This window comes from Meleagris gallopavo, chromosome 25, assembly GCF_905368555.1.
Source record: "Meleagris gallopavo chromosome 25, MGAL_WU_HG_1.1, whole genome shotgun sequence".
Lineage (NCBI taxonomy): Eukaryota > Metazoa > Chordata > Aves > Galliformes > Phasianidae > Meleagris > Meleagris gallopavo.
Window position 1 is genome coordinate 517,381 of NC_139428.1, and position 19,900 is coordinate 537,280.

Below are 19,900 nucleotides of genomic sequence, written 5' to 3' on the forward strand. Positions count from 1 at the left end.
TTTCAGTATCATCGTTTGCATGCCATACATGTATTTTTCCCCACAAGTGATAGCTACAGGCAAAGCAGCCCAGTGCTAACTTTCAGTAAATATCAGTGTCAATAATCAGTCTTAATGCTGCACCTTATATTCAGCAAACACAGGTGCTACAGCTTCCTAATATGACCTTTACGCACAAATTCAAAAGGCAATACTGTGCCATATCTCAGGACGTGCTGGTAACTCAGGGGATCGAACACTGGTTTTATATATCAAGGAATCCTCGTTTATATTCAATATATTCAATTTATATTCATCTAGACAGATACGCTGCAAAATTACCAGAAGCTCCATTTCACCCTTAATCACAACGAAGGGTCACAGCATTTCTTCTTCATACTCATGCAAGTATCATTTCCCACTAAGAGGGAGAGGAGGTAGAATTAAACAAATAAACACAGACTGGAAAGAAAAACCAAAGAAGGTCCTTTGGAGAATAAGAGATTTCTCTCTGAAAAATACCCAGACTGAAACAAACTCTAAAAGCTTAAGGGAGTTTTTTTTATTTTTACATAGCATGATCTTAAGAAGATCAAATACCTGCATTTGTTAGCAGTAACAGCGATTGAAGGAGGTTTAAACTATCTATTCCTATTAAGCCAATTATGTTAAATTGGGTAAGTAGAGCAAACGAGGAAACTGCTGCTGCAAACCTCAACTTCAGTTTCTCCAGCTCCCCTCTTCCTAAAACTGAGGCCTCATCTCAAAGGCTTCCCCTCTCTTTCCCCACCACTTTCTTAAACCAGGACCCCTCTCATCCCTCTTCAACCTCCACATGCATCACAGCATTTCATCTACCACTGCTCCACCTCCCCAACTCTACCTCTGCCCAGGAGGCACAAAAACCTGTACATTATCTGCTAAACCGGAGGCAGGATGGGCATTGCAAGGGCAGGACTGAGCTCTGCTGGGACACGTAAGTGGCTGCTTTCAAGAGGTCTTTGATCTACAGTAAATTACAGGGTCCACTGCCAGCCAAGCAAACCTGGCACAGGGTATCCCACAGATATTACCATCAGACTGAGCGAAGATCTAAGAGCTCATCTTCCATCCATGGGAAATGCTCACTGCTCAGTCTTTGCTGAGCAAGTCTGCAGGAAGTCCTCCAAAAACATTAAGCTCCACACACTGCTAACAGACCAACCTCCTCCCTGTCCTACCACTGTTTGTTTTGCTTTCCTGCTCCTGCAGGGTAATGCAGGAAATCACATTACTGTTACGTTATCAGGAGAGATTAAAATGTTATGATTTCTCAGCTCCTAAGAGCAATAGCACCTGTTGGTTGCTGTGAGAAGAAGTGGGACTCCAGGCTCCCACTGTCCACACAAGCACACTGCAGGTGCTCACGTAAAGCACCTCAGCAGTGTGACTACTTCCTGGATATTCATTTAATTAACGTGCAGGATGTCTGAAGAGGTAAATGTCTTGCAAAGTTTCCATTCATTAAGCCTTCCGATTTTCAGTCTCGCTCAGTTTATAATGGGGGAAAAAACACCCCTTTATTTTCTGGAAAAACATTGCTCAAAAAAGCAAACATTACTGCAAGAACTTCAAGATTAAGGCAGTGAGAACAAGAAACAAAAACATTCTGGCTGCTGCCCGCATCATTCACAGAATGGAAAAAGAAAAGGGAAGAAAAAAAAAAAAGGTAACTTCAACAACCTGAATGCCTTGTAGCACTGATTTATATAGTGACACGTTGCCTTTTAAAGTAACTACCACTAAGGGTTTACAAATTTCAGATGGAAATAAACACCTCACTCAGCTGTGGGAGACTGTGTGTGTTCTCTGCTTTGAACAGCTCACATAGCATGTTATTCAAAAGAATAAATCTGCTCTGCATGCATGCACGCTATATATAGCATCTGGGGGGGAAGTATTTACCAGCTGACAATAAGAAAAGCACCACACACTTTCAACAACAGGCTTTCCTCTAACAACCAGATCCAGGGTTAAAATATGTTGTTCCATCAACTGATTACAGCACTATTTTTAGTCCTCTCCCGTAACAATAGGCAGTAAAGAAAGAATGTGAAGTCACAAGTATTAGGTGGGATTAGGTGGTTTAACTACTATTTTTGTAGTAAAAGATTCATCGTTACAATTGCTACTACCGTTAGCATCCGAAGCAAAAAGCTATTGAAATCACAGATTGGTTAATGCTTCACGTGGCACGTAGCCAAGATGATTAATGATTCAGGGTACAGAAATAGATGCAAGAAAGGCAGCCTTTCAGCATGGTGCAGCTTAGTTCGCTAATTATGTTTTTCCTCAGATTTTATTCACTGAGGGAAGTGCTTCATTAATATGGAATTTAGGTTAACCTGTGATGCCTTGGGTACGTGCTGTTGGGGCACAAGTTTTCAAAGTGCTGGTTACAGAAGCAGCAGTTCTTAATTTTGTCCCTCAGGAGCTGGTAACACTTGGGGAAATCATCCCCTGCCTCCCAATGCACGCTCAGACCAGTGGCAATGTGCAAGCGTCCTAAGCTCCCAGGAGCTGACCTGTGTGATCTCTTCCTTTCACTCTCACCTCTACTGTGACCTTTGGAGGCTTAAGTTCAGAGGGAGAAAGGTGTAAACAAGGGACCCCAGCAATGCTCAGTTCAGTGCTAAGTTCAGCACTGCCATTAGAAACAGATGCAAATGGCTCCTTGCTGCACAGACTGCTTGCAGCACAGTGAGGGACTCATTTTGGGGTTTAAAATCAGCCAAGTTTTAACTGGTATAGAATCAGGGGCAGTACAACATAAGCAGCACAGCCAGATGCTCCCAATAAAAGAACTGCTCTAGAACAAGAGTTACCCCTAACAAAGGAAGAGGAGTAATGCAATATCTTAGAGCAGATCACCTGACAAGAGGGAATGCAGTATCACACGATATCTGCAAACAAAGCAGAGTTTGTTCTTTACAGACCCGCAAGATCATCATTCAGAGAAGACAGCTTTAAAACTGGTAGAAGCATGACCACACTCAGTGCTCTGGAACAGCTTTGTTAAGATTTCCAATCAACAGCCAATCTGAATCACCTAAATTTACAACGAAGACACAGCTGTGGGTGGATTATATGACTTTTTCCTTCTGTAAAAGGCACTCATTTACAAAAATGCCAAGTGCATCACAACCTGTTGTGCAAAAGCCCAGGCAGGCCACGCCAACTCAAACCACAAGAGTGTTGGTAAGTGGAAACCAGAGGGGAGAAGACAAAGAGTGGAAGCTTGTCATGGTTTCAAAGCTGTACTCTGATAAAGCTCTACTCAAAGCACACTTGGGCACAATATCTTAACTGAAATACCTGAAGTCTTACTGAAGCATTGAAGTTTGCAAATTCAATAGTGCAGAAGGGTTTTTCAGACTGCAAAGCTGACACAGCACTGAGAAATTCCAAAGCAAGAGCACTAAGATGTTCCGCTACAGCCACACACCCTGCAACTGAGTGCTAGGGACAGCACGACCTGTAGGAATTTGTTCCCTCTGAATCTCGTGTGACTTCCCTAAGATTTCAGTTTGCTTCCCTCTCTCACCCATACAAAGGATCTCCAAACAGCTGATTTTAAACACCCAACCTGACCATCTATTCACGCTCCTATCCCACCAGGAGTTTCCAAAAGGAAGCGTGTAAAGCAGAAACCTAAGTTAAATGTCCTAAATCCCCTCCTCCAAGGCATCTCTTCATTATTACAGAGAAATTCCTGTGAAACAGATCACATAAACCAGCCACTACATTTCAGCGAGGTATTACGTTCTAAATTACCTGGGTATCAAAGCAGCACAGTCACTTCAGTGTTAATGTAAGAGAAGGCCTAACTAGTTCACTGCCATGCGTGGAAGTACCCTTGAAGATTTAACAGCTTTAATGAAACATACATGAAAAAATGTTTCAGACATACATTATATTACATGCTGTACGTGATTCACAATTTTCCCCATGCCTTCAACTAATTACCCAGATTATCTAGACCACAATGTCATTTCCATAGGCAGATGACGACATCTCTCTCCTAAAGGGTTAACAGTCACTTAAATGGGATTTCACTTTGGACAAATTGCTACAGCTTCCTCAGTTTTCAGCATTATTTTAGAGAACCCTTTCAGGACTTCAAGGCAACTTGAGGCAATGGTGCCAGCCAACAGACTGCAGTGCTGAATGACATCAAATTCAGACACTGCCCCAGCACCACACACCAGCTAGGGCAGCTGTGCTCAGGAAGGGCCCACAGAATCACTTGCTGTCTCCACGTGAATGGCACTTCTCAGTTAAGAAGTTGTAGTCACATTGCCAAAGGGCAAAACTGAGCATAAAACCCAATTCCAGCCCTACTGCTCTCACTATTCTTCACAAACCATATGTGAAAAATTCCACACATTAAAGAAGACCATCCCTGCAGAGTTCTATTGTCTCGACTTATTAATTAAGCATGCTCTCAAAGAAAGTTAAATCCCTCAAATCATTTGCTTCTACCAAGCAACTCCCATACTATTCTAACTGCAATTCAGACAGGAGACCACCATGAGACAATCCTTGCTCCAGTTCAAGAACACACACAACAAGGCCCAAGAGACCCCAACCAACAAAACCCACCCAATTTTTCTGAAAACTCACTCAATATTGTTAACTGCTCCAGAAGAGTACCTCAACTGTCTTGTACTTCCCCTGGGAGCACTAGATGGCTGTTTGGATTTGTACTGATACAACCTTCCACAGGCAAATCAGACCCAGTCTAGGCCCCCAGTCATCAGGAATCAACTTCTACCTCTTCACTCACCTACGTGAAATTCAGATCTGCATCTGTTTCCTGCAGGACAAACAGTATAAGAACATCCTAGCTGGTGCAGCTAGCTTAGCAGCTGCCCAAGCAGCCTCAAGAATAGTAACGCACTCAAGATGAAGTACAGCTAAAACCCTTCGGTCCGTATCTTAGGATTACTGATGGACACTGACACTCAACCTTATCTTGCTTCTTTTTGCAGATAATGTATCTCTGCATTCAAGACTTGGCTAACAGAAGGGTCTTCAATGTGAAGAGTTGGATGATTAGATAAACACTTGTAGCTGCAGGCACACAGAAGTTTGTTTGGGAGTTCAGAAATTCAAATATAGGGGAAAAGAAGTGTAATTTCAACACTACCTCTTTGTTCATGCCGACACTGGAGAATCCATAATGTATGCTATCTGGATAGAGGTAGTATCTATAATACCTTAACATGCAACATGACAGTAGTATCTTCCACTGCTTAACTCCATACTGCTATGCAACTTCCCTTCCTGCCTCCGTTTTTATGGAAGAGAGAAATGCAAAGGGAAGAGGATTTTTGTTAGTTATAATGTAAAGAACAGCTGGCATCTTCCTCCTGTTCACAACAAGGGGACACTATCTGCACCCTTGGGAGAAGAAAAATGTTTTCTTTTTTTCCCTGTTAAAGCCATTCACACCTCAGTTCTCAGAGCTGCTGGTGAAAGGATAAGCAAAAGACAGAGAAGCACACAGCACAATAAAAAACAAAAACCAAGGACAGCATAAATAAATTGTGACTATCACTCTCAACTGCTTACTAACACACAACAAAATACTATCACTGCTGAAATCACTGCAATATTAACACCAACAGACAGGGAAAGATTCTTGTCTACGTACATAACAAAAAAGAAATTGGGATTCAACAATTAACAAAATCCCTCTACTCTTAATTACGATCTCCAAAGCTCTAGGCAAACACTAATCTATATCATCCTATAATTAATTTTTCTGACTTTCCATTATCTTTTAGCTACTGATAGAGTGAAGGCAACAAGAAGGGCCTTGTGGCACTATGGTTGAAAGCTCAGAACCAAGTATCCAGCAATACAAGTGCATCACAACAAAACAAATCACAAGTTAACAGACAGAAGGATGACCCATCTCTCTGCACCTCTCACAGGACAAATTCAGTTCCACCCTGGTTAAGCCCAAATTGAATTAAATAGTTTTGTATGCATAAGACTAGCTCTTGCTCCAAGGAATTGATAATTTACGAAACAGATGCAGGAATGGCCCCAAAGTCAAAAGGAATGGCAGTATTAGGATTACTTACATCCTGCACTGTTTCCCATGAGTTAAAATCCAAGGCAAAGAGAACCATAGGGAATTAAAAAAAGGCACTCAGGAAAGACTGAAGCAAAAACATACAGTTAGAGAGCCCGACCACTGCAGCACACAGACATCAGAAAATAAAAAAGCTTACAGTCCCACCTCAGAGCTGACTTTAAAGAAATTAAATATAAAGATTGGATAAAGGACTGATTATGAATGCAAAACACCAGGACTGAACAACAAGAACACTGCAGCTGATGTGAAAATCACCTGGAAGAAAAACAAATAAGGTTTCATCCTAACTACATCACAGAGGGTGTTTCTAAGGTATCAGGTCCCAGAACACACATGAAAAAAATCACATACATTCACATCAGCTGGAACTTCACCTTGCAGGTATATCTCAACCATACCATCTTCTCAGAAGTGAAGATGTGACCCTGCACACAGCAGGGGGGTTGAAACTAGATGATCATTATGGTCCTTTACAACCCAGGCCATTCTATGATTCTTTAAGAGTTCTGCCTTCAATGATTATGCACATTGTTTTTGTAAAGTTCCTTTACACTGCTAAAAACTAACAAGTTTTCTCAAATAAGTGCTGGAAGTCGCATCACTTCATTCAAGAACTTTCTGAAGAAAATCAAACTGAGAAAAAGCATCTGCTGACATCCATGCAACAGGTGGGGTTCTCTGACATTTAGTCTTCAAATTATTGAAGAGCGCAGTAAGAAAAGTTCCAACCCCTATGTTATTTTTAATGCCTGCAGGTCCACTCCCTCCATCTCCAAAGAATTCTGTTGGTTTTGCTTTTAGTGCTTTTCAGAGACAGGAAGATAAAAGCATGAGCTGAAGGAAAGCAGAATTAACAGTTTTATGACACATCTTTCGACTTATAAAACCATCTCTACACAAGTATGCAAACAACAGCATTCCCTGCCTAAACATCTCCACAACAGGCCGACCACATGGCAACTTCTATTTAAAAACTTAGAAGTTAAAGCCACTGAGCAAGAAATTTTTGCTTACTCTTCTTATATTGCTTCAAGTGCATGAAAATCTCTTCCATCTGTGTCTCTAGAAGCAAGTCACTAACTGTATTCATGACTCAAAGCTGAGACAGCATCGAAATGAGATGCAGTTCTACACAGTTATCCCTAAATATTGTGCTCCACAGAAGGGAATAACTCCAATATTGTTCTAGCAGCTTATTTCATATGGCATTACTTGACACGATTTTTCTTACAAAACAAATGAACAGGGCACTTGGGTTTTCTTTTTTATTGATGCACACAGTGAGGTTGCAAAATTCACTGCAACGTCTGCTTTCAAAGGGCTCAGATGACAACACATCCCCTGGGGAGGCGCAGCACAGGAACAAGGGCTTGATCATTTTTATTTTAGAAATTAGAGGCAGGAGATCTTAATAAAGGTTGCGAAAGCTTTGTGTCTGCTGCTCTGAATAGATCTGTGGGAATCATGCATTTTAACAACATGCCCACACCTAAGCTGTGCTTCCTATGCTAAGGGAGGCATGGGAGCAGATCTCCTTAGCTCACTACTGTATTTGACGAGTTACTTACAGGTCACAGTCAGCAAGCTACAGTGAGTCATACACCCATTTCAGTCGCAGCACATCTGACAATGCAATGACTGAAAAGCCTTCTAGTAAACACTACTACTAAGGTATGTTTTGGCCTACTACCCCTTCAGAATCGTTCAGTCACTGGAAGGCGTTAGCTGCAACTGTAAAAGCACTCATTGTTCCTCGTGTTCTTAATGATGTTCCCTTCTCAGACCAGCTGAGCATATTAATAGCACTTTCCCCATCCAAATATTTAAAAAAAAAAAAAAAAACAAAAGACAACCAATCTCAGAACAAACAAGCAAGAAATGCAGGCAAGCACGCATCACAAGCTACTTCCATAACTATGTTTTTCAATATCGGGAATGATAAAAGCTCAACCTACATGCATTGGCAGTTTTGTAATACCATTACATAAGAATTATTTAACTACAGCAACAGATTTGAAAAGCAGCAGCAGCCACCACTAAACTGGTTCACACAGACACACAGAGGGGGAAAAAAAAACAAAAAACAATCAATAAAGGGAACGATAACTTCTGCAAACACACATTTGACTGTCAGAGAGTGCATTGCGATTTCAACACCCCTGAGAACCAAAACATTCCAGTTTATAGCTAGCAAGGCACTGCAATCCTGAAAAAAGAAAACAAGCAGGACTGCTGGCATTCCAGCCATTAAAAACATCTTAAGCTTTAAACAATGTCATTAAAAGCATCTATCACAAGCCCGACGCGCTCATGTGTTCAGTTTGGAAACATTTCTTTACCTGATGTTCTGCATGAATGTTATCCCCAGTAGGCCAGCGATGTTTGCTGTTATTATAGCCGCCTCCACCACTTCCTCCTCCCCCAAGCTGCTCACCATGCTGCCTCTGAAAGAAGTAATCCACCATGGCGTCGTCCTGGGAGCGGCCTGCAACTCCTATGGATCCAGGAACAGGACTGGAGTGCGTCCCTGCTGCAAGAGCCTGGTTTGCAGCTGGCTGTGGCTGAGCCTGGGACCCTGTTCCAGATGTCAATACAACAGGCATGTTGGGATTAGCTGTATCTTGAGCGTGCTGTTTCAGGTGGGGGCTGAACGAGTCCTGCCAGAGCACTGCTTTTCTCTTCAACACACACGCAACGCTCATTCCACCAACACCTACGGGGTGAGGGCACGGAGGCGAGACAGAGAGAAAGGGAGAGGAAAAGGGAAGGTTAAATCCTTCAAGCTTCAGCTCTGCGCGTTCAGTAACACACCCCTCTGATGTGGGAAACGTTATGATGCCAAGGCCAACTCCTCGTAACGGTCATTTGCTCTATTAATTTTGCAACTAAAACACTACACAGAAATGCACACTTGGTCCCAAATCCCACGTTCTGTGCTGCTGAGTGTTGTATCAGCGTGCGAGACTCACACAGGGCAGCACTTACACTGAAAGCAGAATGACCATTTATGCAACAGACAAAACAACCCAAGTGCTGCCACGGAAAACCACCAGAAAGAAATCCCCAAAGAACACAGAGCAACCCAGACTCCACCATCAGTGTCTGCCGTGCTTGTTTACACCTCCTAGATCACAAGGCAACACAAGTGTTGCGCACTCACACAAAACATCAAAGCTCCCAATGCAAGCTGAAAACACTGGATTTCTGGTTAACGCTGTCACAAACACTGTGCTGCTAACTGTCCTGCTAACTCCCAAGTTTCAGCTGTACGCAGCTCATCGGTGCCAGAGCAATGCACACCTTTTGGGGCTATAGCAAATCTCAGGCAAGACCTGGTAAAGTCACTCTGAATTTCTGCACCAGCAGCTCCCCTCCCAGAATCTTCCTCTTTCATCTAACACAGACGAGGCAGCGCTAAACAAGCGAGAAAACTTGGCAAAGGAGACATTTTGAAAGGGAGCAAAGGGGAAAGGAGCACTGTGGGTAGTTCAAGTTTAGTTCCAAGATGTGTTTTTATAGAAATGCCGCGTTAAATGTAGCGGACAGCTGAATGCTGTCATTCAAAGCACACAGAGCATCAGAAATATGTTAAGTCACCTACACAACACATTCATTAGCTACCAGCAGCTGCAAGGCTCTGCTGCAAGCAGTCAGTGGCTGCTAGGACCCCGCTAACTCCCAAACTCTTCCTAAACACATGCAATAAACCTTTCCTATGTAAACAGCTCCCTGCGAAGAGTTACACATTTACAAACAAAGGCAGAAGAGTCAGGAGATTCGGGGAGAGCGCTGCCACAAAGCACTCCAAGCAGACAGCTTTCCTTTCCCCCAGACCAAAATACAGCATGTAAATAAGGCGCTCTGTGTTATCATTAGCAGCAAAATAGTTTAGATTACGAGGCTTTAAGCAGTCAGCTGAACTTCAGAGGCACCAAGGAGCAAATTTCAAGCACAAGAAGCAATGTCTCTCAGTGAGGCAGCACGGCTCTGCCTTTCCTACAGACAAATCCACTCTAAAAACTACAGGCAGCATTAAAACACGAAGCTGGTGGCAAATGAACACCTCAACAAGTTAAATGGAGAGCTGGACGGGAGTTCTTTGGTGGTAGTTTGGGTGGTGATTTTCTTTTTTTTTTTTTTTTTTTTTTTTGGAAAGCTGGACTGGAAATTCAAGTTCTCATTGTTTGAGAGCTGCATGGCCTATCAGAAGTTTTAAGGTGAAAGCATATAAAACCTGCAGGAAGTGGGAAAATTGATAACCAACCTGATTGCTTTAAGCAGTGTTAAAACAGGGGGTGGTAAATGCCACCCTTCGCCCTCACTCTTCATAAAGGAAATTCCTTACTCATGATCTGTGTAAGGAAATCTCTGCTCTGAGCAAAGTTACTAAACACGGAACCAAACAAACAAACGAAAAACAAAGGGGAAAAAAAAAAACAAACAACCAAACGAATGAAAATGCTAGCAAGTATTTCTCAGGTTGGGGGGGAGGGGAGGAGGTAAAAAGATAAAAGAAAAAAAAAGGATTCTTCTCTAACAATCACCAAGTGTGTAATTAAAAATGGCCAAACAGCACTGATGGGAAGGAAGAAAAACAAGGAGAGAGTAAAAAAAAAAAAAAAAAAAAAAAACCAACAAAAAAACCACAAACAGGGCCACAGTGCACATTCAAAGTACCGCCCGCATTGTGCCTCCGCCGGGCTCCAGGCCCCGCGGCCCCCCCTCTGTCAGAGACCCCCCCAGCTGCCCTCCCCTGGGCTCCCCCCGCCCCGCCGCGCCCACCTCAGAACGGGCCGGGCCCCCCCCGCCCTTCCGCGGGCAACAAAGCGGGGCCGGGCCCTCCCAGCCGGGCCTGCCGGGGGCTCCCGGGAGGAGCCGTGCCCGGGGGGGGGGCCTCACCGCCACCGTGAGGGAGCGCGGCCCAGGGAGCACCGCCACGGGGCCGCCCCCGCCGGACAATGCCGCCGCCGCCGCCGCTCCCCCAAGGCCGGATGGGGAACGGAACGGCGGGGCGAGGGACGGGAAGGGCCCGCCGGGTAACAATGGGCCGACGCACGGCCGGGCGCCGAGCGGGAGAGCCGGGCGCAGCGCCCCGCCGCCGCCGCTCGCTTCGGGCCGCCCGCCGCCGCTCCGCCCGCTCCCTCCGCCAATATGGCCCCACCGGAGGCTTCGCAGGGGTGCGCGGCGCGGCGGGGGCCCGATCCGGTGCCGATACTCACGGGCGGAGCGGTAGGATGAAGCTGGATCTCGGCCCCCCCCAGGCCGCTCGCCGCCTGCCTCTCCCCCTGCCTTTCACTCCGACAACATGGCGGCCCACTGGGGACGGGCGGCGCGCTGCATGCCGGGAAGGCGAGGCGGCCCGGCCGAGGGCGGCCCGGCCGCGGCCCTGGTAGGCCCCGCGCGGTTTGGGGGCGGCTCCGCGCCGTTGTCGGTGTTGCTCGAGCCGGGCTTTCACCGCTCGCTGCTCTCCGTTCCCGTTTTCATTGTTTTTTTTTTTCTCGCAAATGTGCACGCGCTCTGCCCCACACCTCACCGCCGCCACCTGACTGGGATGTGGAGAAGCCCAGTCCCGGTGTTTCGACCTGCAGGCTGCATGCCGGGCACCGCTCCCCACTAACAGCCCTCTCCACTAACAGCTCGTGTGTGGACATCTGTGTGCATTTTACTGGATACAACACGCTCCCTGGCACAGGCTCCCGCACAGAAGCACTACAGTGCATGATAGACCCCTCTGTGAGATATGGGGCTCCCACCCCAAAACAGACCTGGTGCCAGCGATGAGCGGAGTCTTAATGAGATTAATGTGTGAACTGATTGTTTTCCAGTTAAACTTGGCAGGGCTGAGTGGGGGATCTGCCAGGTTATTGTATAGCTGCGGTCGCAACATTCACTGTCCCTTATCTGACCTATCTGGTGGCCTTTGGAGGAGTTGGATGTGTGATAGAACCATGGAATTATTAAGGCTGGAAAAGACTTCTAAGATCACGCAGCCCACTCTCACCGTGCCCACTGCCCACATCCCTCAGTGCCACATCTCTATGGTTCTGGAACACCCCCAGGGTTGGTGACCCCGCTGCTACCTGTGCAGCTGTGCCACTGCATCAACACTTTTATGAAGAGGGAATTTTCTCTTATATCCAACCTGAACATCAGAGCACAGCATTTGTTAATGGCACTGCCAGGCCCCCATATTTTGCCCCCAAGCTCTTCATTCGAACACTGAGGCCACATGACATCCACAACCACAGCACGACCACGCTGTGTTAGTGTGGCTGCTTTTGCTGTGAGTGGCATTCAGTGCTGGGAAAAACCATTTGTCAGGGTTCCATTCACATAGAGCCCAAGGAGAGGCAGAAGCAAGCTGCAGTGCATGAAGCAGAGCAGCGAGTGCATCGGTAGGTGCTGTTTCCTGCCCTGCACACCGAAAGCTGGGCTCTAGCAGCCCTGCACGCCTTTTGGATGTTTTCCCTTTGTTCCCTTTTCTCCCCTTCTCCAAAGCACAAACTACGCACCCCAGCGTGCATTGCTCTGCTCCAGCCATGCTTGCACTCTGGGCATTCAAACAAAGCGCTGCACTCTGGGATTAGAAGTTCCTGAGAGAGCGCGTCCATATTAAAGGGGCAGCTCATTGAAACCTTCCAAACAGCCTCCCCAAAGCCTGGGGATCCTCCTGCTGTCATAAATTCAGCACAGCGTTGCTGGGCTCAGCCCCGCTCACCACGGAAGCACGCTGCCCGTGCAGGCATGCAGCAAGCAACACCGATCTGGTTGCTCTGCTACACGAAGCCCTAAGGGCTGCTGCCAGCATGGATCTTGCACAACAAGCAGCTCCTGTTAGCGAGGCCTGGCTGCCCCAGGCTTCCCGAGCCCTTCACCAGAATAGAAACATCAGCAGGTTTTTCTGGAAAACGTTCCTAATGAAGATGCAGCTAATAGTGCCATCAGCCCATCTGCAACACGGCGTGCAGTGACCCTCTGTCACATCTTCAGCTCCCAGCTGGTAGAAAACACCAAACCTGACCCTGTGCACAGTGCAACAGCCCCAAAACAACACCAACTTGTGCATAGCAGAGCTCTGTGGGAAACACTGATAACAAAACCGTGTCATCCTGGCATGGCAACAAATCATTCTGTAATGAAAAGGGGAGGGATGGAGACCTGTGGTTGAAATATTAGTGGTTGAAACCCAGGGAAATGGTACATACTCAATTCCACTCCTCCCAGCCTTTCTTCTTTCCTCTCTAACACTACCAGGAGCCAAAACTTTTTATAATCACTGGAAAATTTCTTAAATTCACTGGGGGTCGGCCCAGGTCCTCCAGCAGTGGGACATGGAGGATCACCTCAACTCCTCCCGCCCCTCACAGGCGCAGTCTCACTGCATTACCTAGGCTCCACCTGGTCTGAGAAGGGAAAGTGGCATCTTCAGGAGGAGTCTGATGCCATCCTGACCTCTGAATCACTCCTGGAAGTGCCTTTCTCCCTCCACTGACTGCAGAATAGCATCCCCAGGCAGGTGTGGCCATGTGCAGCCCTGGGGACGTGGAGGAAGGGCCACCGAGCATTTTTACTTCAAAGACAAACGTGCAATTTTATTATTTCTGAAATTAAAAGACAAATTGGAAGAAAGGGAATTTCTTCCTGGTGCAAAGTAGGGCAGCAGTATTTAGTTAGCCACAAAAAAAAAAAAAAAAAAAAAAAAAAAAACAACCGTTTTTTTCTAAACCAAGCCAAAACACTCAGACTTGACCAAAAAGAATTCTGAGCCACACTACTTTTGCAGATGACACCATGTTGGGAGGAAATGTTGATCCACCTGAGGGTCCTTGCAGAGGGACCTGGATAGGGTCAATACGCTGAGGCCAATTGTATGAAGCCCAACAGGACAAATTCTGGGTCTGGCACTTTGGTCATGCAACGATAGCAGAGGCACTTCTCCCAGCTTGCATTGCATCCCCAAACACTTCATCTTCAAGAAACACCTTTCCAAGTTCCTGAAGACATCACTGCACATCCCATCCTGCACACACACACGTGCAGTGTATGTGAGTCAGTGTTTTCCAGGCTGGACCTGTCATCATTAGACCTAGGTGGGAAGTACCACGTCGGTTCTGCGGCATCTTTTCATCAGATAAAGCTTCATTTTCACCAACACTTGTTGCCTACGGGTTTCCATGAGAAGCAGCACAAAGTTTTCAGGAGACAGCAGCCAAGCGACCAAAGCAGCTGGTGAAGTTTTGTGGTTGCTGAAAGCTGGAGGAAGTCCTGGCTGCAGAGCCACCCGGCAACAGTCAAGTCAGAAAGTTTTGTCTTGCCTGAAAAATCACTTTTTCTTGCAAAAAATGCAAGATCCCCTTACATCGGGCACAGCGCCTCATCCCCATTTCTAATCATTAGAGCTCTGAAGCATGCAGCTGATTAAGCTTTCCAGATTGTTTGTTATCATTAACTACATCAACTCTGGATTTTCTTGACAGGCAATTACATGACTAAGCTCTTTGGAAGCTCAGCCTGAATGCAACAAGTCCCGGGGCCTGACTGTGCTTCATGGGGAGCGACTCTCCCTATCACTCTGTGTTTGCCGTTTTTGCCATTTGCATTTCATTGGCTCTCTCTGGGCGCTGAGGATGATTCCACCTCTGGGATGTCTCCAAAGAGGAGGGTGACAACATGCTGCTGCTGACCACCCTCCCTATGGTGCAGCTATCTGCGTTTTGCATTTTGTTTCCCATTCAAGGAAAAAAAAAGAAAAAAGAAAAAAGAAAAAAAAGGAAAATTTAGCCATTTAGAGCATCATCCCAGCTGCAGATTTGCATGCTCACATTTAGGAAATACCAGAACTAAATTTGCCTGCGCAACCTTAATTCAACCCCCTCGGGCGCGTGCTTTGTGATCCAGCCTTTAATTACAGGTTTGCAGACGAGGTTTTTCCCACGGCGCCTGTGGCCCAGTTAGTGCCCAGGCTGGCTCTGCGGGGGGGGGACACATCCCTGGGACCCCTAAGTCCCCACCTTCAGAGACTGGAGGGAGAGAAAGAGAGCTCTGATGCTCAAAATGCATGCATGCCTCTCTAGCCTTGTGCAACTCGAGCAGCTGAGCCACAATTCAGGGCTCTGGAGGGGCTGGTTGTGAAGCTATGAGGATGGAGCTGGGTGTGTGAGCGTGCAGGGGTCCGGTACCTGTAGGGCTGGGGCAGACAGAGGTTCCCTGATGCACCTCCAAACCCCACTGCAGCCCAAAGTCCTAATCCAAACAGCACTTCAGCTCCAAACCCCAATGCAGTTCTAAACCCCAATGCAGCTCCAAGCTCTACCGCAGCTCTGAACCCCAGTTTACCTAGCAACCCCCCCCTATGCCCCTTTACTACCTTCTTGGTGTGTGGGGCCTGGCTGCCTCCTCCCTTTTCTCCTCTTGCACAGACGGCCCTTTTGCACCCCTCCATCCATGCATACCTTTGATTTGGGCACCCATACGTGCCTGGGTGCTGGGTGGAGGCCGCTTTTATTCCACCTTTCTGCATGCAGATGGGAACTGAGCAGCCCTTGCCCACCGCCTGCAAGCTTGCAGGTTTGGCACCATCCTCGCCAGCAGAGAAACCTGTGCTCATGGTGAGGAGGGGATGCACCTGGAGATACCAGCTGGGACCTCACCCATGCACAGCCCTTGCCATATGCAGTTGGCCTGCTCACGTTTCCTGGAGGCAATGCTCAGGTATTATGGCTAGAGCAAGGGAAGAAACTCCTTCCATGATTTGGACCTGCAAAGTATGTCTTTGCTGCAGGGCAGCAGGATGGGGGGGTGAGGGTAGCAGGACCATAGGGGTCAGGATGAGCTCCACAGTGTGTATAGAGAAAGCATCAGAGAGTGAAACCATCGGAAGAGCCAGCTCCATGGGATGCAGCCACTCCCCAGCATGGAGCAAGAGATACCAGTGCCAGGAACAACACTGGGAATCCCATGGCAACGGGGCAGGGAGACAAATGGAGGGAATGTCGGAACATGGCTGGTACCATGCTGCTTTTGGGTACAAGATGAAGCCTTTCCTGCCTGGCCAGCACCTGCACAGCTCCCACCTTCCCCTGCACCCACTGGGTCTGTGAGTTCCAGTGGTCCACGTACACAAGAGCACCCATGGGGGATGGGGATTTGGGGTGGCAGCACCTGCACCATGGCAAGAATCTCCCCCAATGCGATGCCAGGAGGGGATGTCCCTTGGGGACACCATGAAGTGCCACCCTAGACCTGAAAAGGAGGAAAAAGGTGACCCAAGCTGTTTTTCCATCAATTTCCACTGAAAACCAGGCTCCAAGGGCTGCTTCTCTGGGCACAAACCCATCACTGCTCCCATCCCACACACCTCACATCCTCGCACAGCCTCAGCTGGCCTGCAATTTCCCTGCTAAAGACTCACCATGTAGTTAGAGAAGTGTGCGAAGGCACTACAGACCCACTTGGCTCCCTGAAAAGAGTCTCTATGTCTTTGTTCAGCCCCGTGAAAGCGGCTTTTTTCCTCCACCACATCTGTGCCTCGCAGCGGTTCTGCGGCTGCAGGAGGGGAGCTGCGTTCCTGCCTGGGGTCAATCGGCCCTTTGTTGCTCCTCGTCCCTTTCTTTGCTGGTGCTGCAATGGAAGAAAACCCATCGCCCTGCTTCCTGCCCTTCCTGTTTACGGCGACGAGGCGTTGCTTTATATGGGCACTGCAGGAGATGCTCGGACTCTGTAATGACATTTGAGCATCGTTGCAAGGGCTGCAAAACTGAGACCCCCAGCCCACCCATGCTGTGGATAGATGTGCAATGCACACATTCTTGGAGTGCCCGGGTGGTTTGGGGCACTGAGAGCATCGATGCTGGGAATGCTGCATGTGTGTGCCAGGATCAGTAATTCACATTGCCCCCACGGTGCTTATTTCAAAGAATTCTTCCTGCTGCTTTGAAATCAAATTACATCTGTAAACCTGTAGGGAGCTGGAGGGAGCGAGGAGCCCTGTGATTGCCAATGGCAGGGGGAAACACAGCAGCCCCCGAGCCAAGCTGGCTCCCTGCGGGCACTGTGAGCATCAGGAGAAGAGACAGAAGACAGCATCCCTCAGCCTATGAGGGAGGCTGCTGAGAGGCACAAGGAATATCCTCAACCTGCAATCCCAACCCGCATCCCTTACCTGCATCCTAACTCAACCCCCCAACCTGCATCCCTTACCTGCATCCTAACACACATCCCAACCTGCACCCCCTACCCACGCCTCAACCCCCATCCCTGACCCCCATTCCTAACCCTTTACCCCCACACACCACTCAACCCACTGAGTGATGGAACACGGACCAGCAATGAGTGCTCTTCCTCCACACGCTGCTGCTTTATTTAAAGCAAACAGGGAGCTGTTGATTATTTCTTGCTAAGGTAGAAATATGGTCAATATATATTTCACAAGAGAAGTTATTTGAAACTGCAACACACCCAAATAATGGGTAGGTGTGATGATGTTTGCACCAAAGGTGTTGCAATCCCCAGCCCAGGATGAGTCATGTGGGAATTGCAACATGGTTAACTCATGGGATGTGAATTACAGAGGGCTTATCAGCTCCACTAGGTGTTGGGGGGTCAATTGGTGCTGGTGGGGTTTGTTGGTGGGGTTGATGTGGGATCACTCCAGCTTCCAGGGGACTCACAATTGTGATATATGGGAGCTTGTGCTACGGGGAGTCACAGCCCTGTGGGCTCCACAACCTGGGGCATGGCTACGAGTTTTCTTATCACTTTCCCTTTACATGAATTTTTGCAGGTCAGTATTAACCCAGATGGTGTTTTGCTGTCTCTGTATCACTTTGCCTTGGGTGCAGACACACTTCAAATTTCCAACCCCATGCAAATGCAACTTACTGCCTTCAAAGCCAACTCCAGTCCTTGCTTCCTCCTGAAATGCCCTGCGCATATACCAAGCCCAGAAATGTAGCTTTCCCCCCAGCCAGGATGGTTTGTATGGCTTTAAAGCAGCCTCCTGAGGACTTCCTTTCTTTCTCTGCACTGCAGGAGTGTTCTCCATGCGTGTTCCCATCCCCTCTATCCCCACTGTCCAGGTAGTGGTGGAGTCACCATCCCTGGAGGTGTTCAAGAACTGTGAAGATGTGGCAGTGAGGGATGTGGTCAGTGGGCACAGTGGGATGGGCTGGGGTTGGACGTGATGGTCTTAGATTAGAGGTCTTTTCCAACCTTAATGATTCTGTGATTCTTATCACCCAACAGTCAGTTTCTCCAAAGGCCACTGGATATGTCAGATAAGAGAAAGCGAATGTTGTGACCACAAAAGCTGTGCAATAACCTGGCAAATGCCCCCACTCAGCCCTGATGAGTTTAATTGGAAAACACTTGATTAACTCACGCATTTCTATCATTCAGGCTCTGCTCATCACTGTCACCTTAGATCTGTCACAACTCACAAGCAGGGCACACAAGCAGGACGAGGTATCCCCAGGTTCCCCATCACACCCCATTCTTTGTCCCCTCCCATTTCCTCTTTCTGCAGGCTCAACACATATGGTCACACTTTTCCACCAAACTACCTCACCTTGTTGGCCATCCTTGCTAGGAGAGCTGGTGCCCGAGTACCTGGGGTAGCACAGGTAGGAGAAGCTCTTTGAGAAGCATTACTAACAATAATTTAATTTTTCACGTGTTCATCAGCTTGGATCCCTTGGCTGGAGCCCTCAGTTAATATGAGGATGTGAGGGTGACCGACCAAATGATCCAGGGACACCTGGGGCCATTGGGAACCAGACCATGTCCATGTCACATCCCAACTGGGGGCAGGGCAGGACTAAGGATCACTGCACAGAGTTAACACAATGGCATTGCCCAATTCCTTCTCCCATTTTGTGGGCAAAGGGAGAGAAAAGTCAGATGAAGTCTGAACATGTACAGTTAATGAAATAAAATAAAATAGAGCAGTCAAAATGGCTTGGAACCTCATCGTGTGCTTCAAGCATGGACAAAGTGCAAATTTTTACTTCAGTGATGGAGAGGGGGAATATTCTGGCAAAGAGGAAACTGCTCCCAGATCCTGATGGTGACAAGTGTTTGTTAATGCTTCTTATTAACAGTAAGAATTAATTCTTGTTATTAATTCTAAGTTCCTATTATTAATGTAACAAAGATGTGGAGGGAAAAGATGAAGGTGAAAGAAACAAAAGAGATGAAGAAGACAAACTAGATGAAGAAGGGGAAGAAGAATCTTGGAAATATAGATATAGATATTGTAAGAGGAAAGGTTGGAAAAGAGCTCTAAGATCACCCAGCCCAATCACTGGCCCATCCCCACCATGCTCACTGACCACATCCCTCAGTGCCACATCCCCATGGCTCTGGAACACCTCCAGGTATGGTCCCTTGGCAGCCTGTGCCAATGCATCACCACTCTTATGGAGAAGAAATTGTTCCTAAATCCAGCCCGAAGATCCCATGGAACAACGTAAGGCCATTACCTCTTGTCCTAAAAGAAGGAGGAAGAGGAGAAGATGGAGAAGAAGACAAAGGAGATGAAGGAGGGGAAGAAGGAAAAGAAGAAGGGGAAGAAACTGAAAAAGAGGAAGAATAAGGAGGAGAAGATAACGTTTGGCCACCTCCGTGCAGAAGGCCAGGCTGTGAGATGGCACAGACACGCTGCCAGAACTGAGTCCTGCAGGTGTTGGCTTTCTGGTGTGAGGCACCAAAAAGAAGAGGAGGGGAACTCAGGAGCGAGCTGGAAGCTTTTTCTTAAAGGGGAAAAAAAAAAAAAAAGTG

At 47.3% G+C, this 19,900-nt stretch overlaps 1 protein-coding gene across 8 annotated transcripts in view; it reads right to left on the reverse strand.

Moving 5' to 3' along the window:
* Positions 1-11,490, reverse strand: part of PUM1 (pumilio RNA binding family member 1) — a 67,855-nt gene extending 56,365 nt beyond the window's left edge. For 7 of the 8 annotated variants that reach the window (XM_085208549.1, XM_085208543.1, XM_085208547.1 and 4 more), the window contains exons 1-2: positions 11,344-11,490; positions 8,464-8,837 (exon numbers count right to left, since the gene is read on the reverse strand). In XM_085208549.1, the coding sequence (XP_085064675.1) occupies positions 8,464-8,826 (363 nt within the window). In that variant the 5' untranslated portion in view covers positions 8,827-8,837; positions 11,344-11,490. The remainder of the gene's footprint in view (positions 1-8,463; positions 8,838-11,343) is intronic. The other variant, XM_085208548.1, reaches the window with a different exon arrangement.
* Between the last annotated feature and the right edge of the window lie 8,410 nt (positions 11,491-19,900).